Source organism: Buceros rhinoceros, unplaced genomic scaffold (genome assembly GCF_000710305.1).
Source record: "Buceros rhinoceros silvestris isolate BGI_N320 unplaced genomic scaffold, ASM71030v1 scaffold15366, whole genome shotgun sequence".
Lineage (NCBI taxonomy): Eukaryota > Metazoa > Chordata > Aves > Bucerotiformes > Bucerotidae > Buceros > Buceros rhinoceros.
Genome location: NW_010418204.1, coordinates 1 through 8979, shown reverse-complemented (window position 1 = coordinate 8979; position 8979 = coordinate 1). Strand labels below are relative to the sequence as shown.

At 40.9% G+C, this 8979-nt stretch overlaps 1 protein-coding gene across 1 annotated transcript; it reads left to right on the top strand.

The window, feature by feature from the left end:
- Nucleotides 1-798: 798 nt before the first annotated feature.
- LOC104495482 (alpha-aminoadipic semialdehyde dehydrogenase) lies at nucleotides 799-8753 on the top strand (the record flags this gene model as incomplete). Its single annotated transcript, XM_010138457.1, has 7 exons — nucleotides 799-864; nucleotides 2519-2599; nucleotides 5212-5335; nucleotides 5923-6055; nucleotides 6639-6683; nucleotides 7699-7776; nucleotides 8656-8753. Coding segments are annotated over 7 exons (625 nt in total), but the record flags the coding sequence as incomplete, so codon positions are not given.
- Between the last annotated feature and the right edge of the window lie 226 nt (nucleotides 8754-8979).

Sequence of the window (8979 nt, the reverse complement as noted above, 5' to 3'; positions counted from 1 at the left end):
TTGTTGGCCCTTGCTTTGCAGCCGCTCCTCTCCACCAGCTTCGCGAAGGGCACGAATCCGCCGGGGTCGGTGACAGCAGTGGTCTAGGGGGTGTTGAATGAAGAGGCAGTTGGTGGAGCTCATCGCAGCTCGGGCCGTCTGCTGGAAATAAGGCTGTGGCTTTTCTGGAAAGAAAAAAGGCCATTCGTTCACCTTTCCTACCCACCCCCGCCCTCGCCCCTCCCTCGCCTTCCATGTATTGTGGGGAAAAGCGAGGACTTCGCCTGCTCATTTTTGTTTGTTTCTAAAGGGACTTGTAGAGTAGGGGTGGGTTGTGGCTATTCAGTGGCTAAGGGGAGGAGAATAGTGCTTGGCGCCAAGTTGCTCCTTTTGTATATTAGGAATCGATTAGCGCTTGATGTCCAGCCAGGCTGGTGGAGTATGGCAGTCCTCACACAGCCTTTAATGTTGTTAACAATAGTAGTATCTAAGACAAAAGAAGGTGTATGAATATGTGATGCATGTCTCCCTTACAACTCTTCTTTACGAGCATCTTTTATCATCTGAAGAGAAATTTCTGCTCTTTTTTTTTTTTTTTGGCAGCACATAACGTTTTTCCTTGACAGTAACTTCAAGCAACTCAACATGCCAGACTGGGACCAAAGTATGGCTGAATGTAAACTTGCTGTGAAAGGGGTATTCTGTAGTCCAGTACTGTCCGCTAGAAAAGTCTTGAGTTGGATGCAGAAGCTTTTCTGTGGCATTTGGTTTGGGGTTTTGGTTTTCCTAACTTTTTTGTTCATGTGCTTCTTCATGTAGGCTAGTTTGGAGGATTATGAAGAAACAGTAAAGAAGGCTAAAGAGGCGTGGAAGGTCTGGGCTGATGTAAGTTAACACGGAGACTTGTCTTTTATAACATACCTCTGGCAGGTAAAGGCCATTAAATTGCCCTGTCAGGTGGAGGTGTAAAAACATGTTCATATTGTGTACCTTGCATTAAACCAAGTATCTGCAATTGGGACCTCAAGAAACAAACCCAGACAACTTGCACACTCTACCACAGAGGTACAAAGATGAGGACGCTGACTTGTGGAAAATGTTTGTTTTGAAAATCCTGGCAAACTACCCAGGTTTGTGCCTTTAAGCCATTGCCAACAGGTCTGCTGAAGTCCAGAAACCTTGAAGGAAGCAAATTATCCCTCTGGGCATGTTTAACTTCATGTTGCCCCAAGCTTTCTTGTAGGAGAACTCTGCAGCACATTTGCATATCTAATGTGGTGATAACCTTGTTCTTATGAGGTGAGGAAGACTGCTGGTTTGAGAGTGCTTTTCTTTTCATTTGTTCACCAGCTGTCCTAGTATTTCAAAACAGGCTACTTTATTCCAAAACTTCAGTGTTATGTTGCTGTGTCAGCAATAACTCAGCTATTTTTCCTTAGCAAGCTGTAGTTCTCAGAGCGCTTACAGAAGCCACTTCCAGCTAGTGTCCATTGTCTTGCTGGCCATGCCAGGCTTGGTTTTTTTGCTGTTTTCTTTATACAGGTGAAAGCTGGATTTCGTAAGGCATTGGGCATTCTGTATTTTATCCAACAAAGCAGTTTGCCTTGCCTAAAGAGACCAAAGCTTAGGACAAACACAGCAGCTTCCTCAGGGTGTGTTAATATGCGTTCTTTTGTAACAATTGGTGACTATAGTGTTGGTGAGTTCGTGCCAGCTTCTAGTGTGTTTGGAAATAATCTGAAAACAATCTAACAGATCAATAAAGAATCAATAGGTCAAATGCTTTACAGCCTCTGCGCAGAGCTGCTGGGTTTTAGTTTGTGAATTTTCTTGTTTGTTATGAGCTCATCTGAAAGATTTTGCCTATAAAGGAATCTGTTTGCATGGTTTCTGTATTCCTCACTCCTCTCTTTTTAGAGAACTGGTGTTCATTGGCAGTTTCTTATCCTGTAAATCCCATTGCATGCATATGTTTTATTATTGATCCTGGCTGTTGATTAGTATCTAACATACTGATACCATATTAAAAAAAAATCTATTTATAGGTGATATATGGGTTTAATTTTTCTATGATTGAGCCTTCTGTGTGTCTCATGTTCTGTTAACAAAATAAATGTTAGCAGCCATTGTCATACTGTAAAAATGTTTGAAAATGTGATGTTAAGTGCAATTCAAAAGCCTATAAATCGGGAAGTGTGCTTTTACAAAAAACGAGGTGCAGCTGATTGTTTGGGGGCATTGCAAGTGGTGTAGTTGAACAGAAGAAGCAGAACTAATAATGTGAAAGCTTCTGGCAATATTCCCTGGAGCTGAAGTTTTGAACAGGCGTAAGTGTGTGCAGTGTTACCAGTCTCTGCAAGGTGGGAAACAGTTTCTTGTAAAGGAGCGCATAAGGGAAAAATGAACGGGTAACAGTGTCTTGGGAGGATAAGGGAAAAATCACAGCCTTCAGTGATTTCTTTTGCAGGGGTAAAGAAAAAGCAGAAGTCACAGATGTTCAATCTCAAATAATTCTTCTGTTTTCTTTTGTTTTGACTAGATCCCTGCACCTAAGCGTGGAGAAATAGTGCGACAGATTGGTGATGCCCTGAGACAAAAAATCAAAGTTCTAGGAAGCTTGGTAAAGTGTTCTAAGCAGCAGCTTAACACTGGGGGGAGGAGGGGTGTGTCAAAATGTTTTTCTCCATTTTTTACATATCACTCTGCAGTACTAACTTCAATAAATGTTAAAATGCTGTTATGTTAACTTGCCTAAAGAAATTTTAATTTTAAAAGAGGAAAAGAAAAAGAAACATGTAAGGGTGCATTCTGGCATCCTACGCTGAAAACAGTAATATGTAATAAGAAAAGAAAGCGTAATTCATTTTGAGCCTGTAGTCTGGTATGTTGAGAGCTACATTTCTTGCTCTACTGTTTTCTCACTTGCCTGTCAGAGAGGCCACTGTCTGATAGTAAAAGTGTCCTGAAAAAGACCTTCCTCTAATACAGAGCTTTTAACCTTGAGCTCTTCCTACTCATCTGTAGGATTTTGCAGACTCACATATGAAGGTATAAGGCTTCAGTGGGTGAGATGGTCTTAATGAGATCTTCTTGCAGTGCTGTGCAGGACATAAAGGTTGAAGGCCCGCTCCTTTAAAACACTTTCCAGTTGCTAGGGAAAAAAGAGACAGTTGGGGAACTTGCCGCTTTCCTTTTACAGGGCTTGGCTCTATGTGCCGCTGTTCAGAAACAGTTGTCAGTGAATAACTCCATGTGTAGTCAAGCCCATATTGTTAACCTACAAAACTTTGTTCTGCTGTTTCCCGTGATGTTGTCTCCTCAGCAGAGTTTCTGTGGTGCAATTAGAGTGCTGTCATACTTTGGTGTTCAAAAGTGGTGCAGCTTCCCTGATGAGTGTGGACAGAGAAGTTTGCTGTATGTTCCTTGGACCGAACTTGTTGCTCAGAACATTTTTCTAGTTTTTGCAAACAGATAAGTCTGTTCAGTTCTTCCAGGACAGAGGATGAACTTCAAGATGAAAGCTGCTCAGATTTTAGGACTTTTCCTGGCTTTAGGATGTGTAAAACAGAACGGTATGGCAATTCACTTTTGTGTGCCATTGGAAGTTTCAGCCTTGCATTACAGTGTCCTTGTGTCCGTCTGTCCAGTTGTATCTCTACTGCACTTACAGATTCACTGCTGTGTTTCTTAGTAAATATGTCTGATGCTCCTCCTTTTTGTGGTCACGCACAGGTGCTATTCCTTCTGTCTTGAGATGATCACAGGTATAATAGAAGTGCCTAGAAATATATTTGGTCACCTTTATTTAAACCTTTGCACAGGGAGTAAAATCTTGTGGCAATCCTTCAAACCTGATTCCTGACTTAACAGCTTTTTCAAAGTACGATGATAACTCTCCCCTCCAGGACTCCTGTTCTTGGCAGGCCCTGGCCGCCCCGTGCCCGGGTCTCTGATGTCCGGAGGTAGAGCAGCGACTCTTTCACGGGCACCCCCTTGCCGTGGGGAAGGAGCTTGCGTGCCCTTGTGGGGTTGAGAGCTGTGCTGGTGGTGGCATGTGCCTTCGGTGCCAGACAGGTCTCAGCTGAAGGGTCAGACAAAGTGTGTCCACGGGCAGGATGGGCTCACTAGCCTTCGGGCAGCCATCCTAGAGGAAGGACAACTCTGACTCCAAACCCGGGCAGATGGAGCTCGTTTAGCCTTGTAAGGCATCTAAGAGAAGGACACAAGGACACTCTAACCAAACCTACGACCTGAGGACTTCGCTGTCACCGTCCAAGCTGGCTAGGCCCTGGCAGATGAACCTCATGTGTAAAGGGTGGAGCCAGTTCCGCGCACACTGGTGCCTCACCTAAAAAATCCACCGCACAGGCCCGAAGGGTGCACTCATCGCTTGCAGTGAGCGTGGGAAAAGCCCTTCCCAGATCTTCCTTCGTGAAGCCAAGCCATGATGATGATGATAAGTCTAAAATGGCTGGTGATATCTGCATGCACCTAGATATCAGAGCATGACTGTAAAATGAAGTGGGGGTAAATGGGTGACTTTTCAGTTCAAAGTTAGTGAATTTTTTCACTTTTGGAGGAAACAGTTTTGAAATACCAGTTTACTCTCATTGGTAATCTCTGTGTGTCCACTGTGTACCTTTAATGTGCTTTTAACAGAAGGACATAGTTTAGTATTGACTTCAGCTAGAGAAAAAAAACAAAACAAAACTGCTTTGATCCTAAACGTCCCAGGTTACTAAAACACTGAAGATTTTTAGACATTTTCATCAGTGTCTGAAGATGTAATCTCTTAAACTAGCTTTGAGATGTTGTAAAAATGAGTAGTTAGTTTATGAAAAAAGTAAGTGACCATTTTCTTTTGCTGGAGCAGAGTCATCCATCTTTTCCAATTTACTCCACGCCTGGTCCACAATGTCTACAAACATCCTGATGGAAATTCAGTGTTTCTTTGAACTAAACCTGTGAACCTCATTACTGCTGGATACTCATTTTAGTAGATTATTTTTAATTTCCTCCTAGCGTATGGGGCTGTGTCTCCTGGATGGTTGTCTGTAGTGTTCTTTCTTTAAGCTGTGCGTAACTCAGGAAGAGGTGACTCTGCTCTAATGAAAAAATGTGTATCGTTACTTGATTTATATATATCCTTGACATTAGTGGGAGACAAAATGTATTGGGGATGCAAGGGAATTTTTTAAAAAAATAATTTTGTTGTGCTTTTAATTTTTTCAGGTCTCTTTGGAAATGGGGAAGATATTTGTTGAGGGTGTTGGGGAAGTGCAGGAGTATGTTGATGTCTGTGACTATGCTGTTGGTTTGTCCCGAATGATTGGTGGACCTATTTTGCCTTCAGAAAGTAAGTATGTGTGTATGTGTCTTGTTTGTTTGGGGTTTTTTTGTTTGTTTGCTTGTACAAATGAAGAGATGGAGAGATATCTTGAATATACAGTGACATAGTGTAGCAAAATACCTGTGCTGAGTTTCCTAGGGAGCCTGTTATTTAGGAATCCCTGTGCTGGTGGGCAGTAGCGCCACCTAATGAAGTATCCAGCCTGTGTTGTGTAGCAAGAGAGGCAACAGATTTTTTTTTCTCCAATTTTTGAAGCATTAGATTCTCTCTGATTTCTTTGTTAATGAAGGTGCTAGAGGAAATTATGTAAACAATTCAGCAGTGTACTTGGAAATGAGAGACCTTTTTGTCAGTTATTAATTAGCAATCAGTCACCAGTCTGTTAACTGAATAGTTGGAATAGTAAAACTGCATGTTGTCATGTTATTAGGTTTTTCAGAATCTAGGTAACTTGTGCCGGTAAGCTCCAGCTCTTCCCTAATGCTCTGATGGACAAAAGAGTGATGCTAGGGCCCTTGCTCACATGGTTTTCCTTCTTTAAATAAAAACATGAAATGGATGGAAATGGCCTTATGTTCTGTCTTTGCTTTAAGGGCCCGGCCATGCTCTTATAGAGCAGTGGAATCCCGTTGGGTTAGTAGGAATCATCACAGCCTTTAACTTCCCTGTAGCGGTTTATGGGTGGAATAGCGCAATTGCTATGATCTGTGGAAACGCTTGCCTCTGGTAAGTTACTACTCTCCCATGTGGTGAAGAGTATTTTCAAATCAGAGAGCTATTGTCTCAGGCATTAAATTGTTATCATGTGTCTGGTGTATCTGTATATTTGTTTCTATCTCATGTAATCTTAATTTCTATTTGGTTTTAGGTTCACTAGTAGTCAAAGAGCTTTGGGATTTTTTTCTTTGTAGCTTCTTTTATGAAGTACTGAGATTCAGACCTGTCCAGGACTTAGTCAAATGGCCTCTTAATAAAGAACCCAGGTTGAGGTCTTGCAGTGATGGTAGCAAACATATTTTCAGAATTGGTACAGCTAAAAAAAGAATCTAAATAAGTAGCTTTTCTTCATCTCCCAGCTTCTGTTTCACTTTAATCTACCTGCCTTCTCTCTAATGTCTGCCACAGCTCTTGTTCTTGTGGATTTCAGTAGTAGCTCTGAGTGCTCAGCTGTGGAAATAAATGCTTGAGTTCCTATCTTAACATGCACCTGAAAAACAGAAATTGCATATTTGAATTATTTTTTTATTCTTGAAGAATTGAAAAGAAAATAATGTCATTCTTTTATTATTTTTTTTTTTTTTCTTTTTAGGAAGGGTGCTCCTACAACATCCCTTATTAGTGTTGCAGTTACAAAGTGAGTTCTGGTTTCTTTGCTTTCTGCTTTGCTTTTTTTTTTTTTTTTGCAACTTCTTTTTTGTTTGAGATAGTGCTCAGCGGTCAGAACTGCTTTCCCCTTGTTTCCTAACAAGTAACAGTATACACAGGATATTACCTATACTGTTGGCTAATTTTTTTCTGGGACCAGGGCTGTGCTTCTGCTGATGTAGGGCTAGCTATGTAGTTTGCTTCCTTGTCGAAGAGGACTTGCTCACAAAATTCAGCTTTCTTCAATCACACACTCATCACGTTTCAGAGTCATCCCTTTTTTGGGGAGTCTCAGCCCAACATCAGCACCCGGTTTCTTTGCAAATTCTTCTGTCTGGCTCTGTAGACCTAAGTCCTGGATATGCCATCACACAATCTTTATTATCCAAACCTTAGCACGCGTTTCCAGGTTTCAAAACTCCCCCTTGATAGGAAGAAGAATAACTCCAAAGAGTAAGTGTCATAGTGACACTTACTCTAGATTCGTTATTATTTTGGTTAATGTATTAGCTTTTTAAATACTCACCTGTTGTGTGCTACAAGTAACATTTATTTTTAAATGCTAAATATAAACAGACCCCTTTAAAATAACTAATTAGTAAGTCTTGTAGCTTTAATATTAACTCCTCAGAACAATAATCCCAGACTACTTAGGAGTACTTCATGTAGCTCCATGAAGTTATATAAATGTCTCTTTCTAATGGTGAAAGATTTTATGGCTAAGGTTTTCACACTGATTAATGCTTGTCTGTGCCAGTTGTGTGGACACATAATGAATGTATTTTAGACTCTTACTTCTGAGTGAACTATCTTTCTAACACTGAAGTCCCTGATGAGAGACGTCTATTATGTATTGTACAAACTACGTGACAATTAACTGTGAGGCTGCTGCTTTTTAAATATCTGTAGCTTCTTCATGTGTGTGGTCAGACAGTTTTAACGGTTCATTCCCTATTATATGCACCTGTCAGAAATCTCTGAAATTTTGATATCTTTCATTGTAGGATAATTGCCAAAGTCTTGGAGGCTAACAAAGTGCCTGGAGCAATCTGTTCTCTGGTTTGTGGTGGAGCAGATATTGGGTAGGTTACATTTCTTTTGCTTTGTGCAGATGTGTAGAGGATAAAGAATATTCTTTGAGGTACTTCTCCTAAAGTTATTCCGGTCTCCAGGAGTTCCTAGTACATGCATGTACATGTTGCCATCATTTTTATCAGCTGGTCTGAAACTCTGACCCAGCTGTAAACATAATATGTATTTCTACCTGTTGCTGTGAGAAGCTGCTATCAACTTGTCAGATATTTAATTAAGAGACATGGGTAAGTTTATATTCTACTTCTGCATATGCTTACACCCAAAGAATACAGCTAGTATCAAATTCCATTCATCAGGTTCGTTAGAGTTTTCCATTTTTAGCCCATTGGTCTTTTGGACCACTTGCGGAGGAGAATAGTTATCCGTTTTCTGTGCTTAGATAGGACTCTGCACTTGCTTATAGATGCATACCTGTGCTTGGAAGCTGTACAAATCAAATTGTTTTGTTTGATTATTACAATGTGGAAATTTCCAGTACAAATGTATATTCAGATGTATCTTCTGAGCATTTCAAGAGAAGACACAACATGGTGAGCATTAAAAAAGTCATAGGTGTGCATGTTTTCCTAGGGAACATAACAGTTGGAGCTGATCTCGCAAGGTACTTTAGATTGAATTTCAAAATTAGTCCAGGTGATGCTTCAGTGGTCTAGAAAGAGGGAGGGAAACAACGTTGTTCCACTTTTTTGACTAAGAAGCATTTTTTTTTGCCATTGCTCAGAAACTTATCTGATGTTTTTGAAAAAGTAGCTCTGACTTTAAAAGATCTCCCTGTTTGAAGATGGTGGTGCATCTGGAAGGTGCAAACAGCTTTTCCAGCTGTCTGCTCCTCTGTTGAACGTGGTGCTATGTCTCCTGTTGTGCAGGACAGCAATGGCAAGAGATGAGAGAATGGACCTGTTGTCCTTCACTGGCAGCACAAAAGTGGGCAAGCAAGTAGCACTTATGGTTCAGGAGAGATTTGGTGAGTGTGTGGGGTCTCCTCCATTTCTTTCCATGGCTGGAAAAGGCAGGGGAGCCTCACAGAATTTTAAAGTAACAGCTTGTATCGCTTAGCTCTAGTGTCACCTTTCTTGTTTTTACCTTGTTGAAAATAGGATGTTGAAATTGCTCAGAGCTAGACACTGCATTTTTCAGTTAATTCTGTCACAAGTCAGCATTTTTTTTTTAGGGTATCCACAAATCCATGG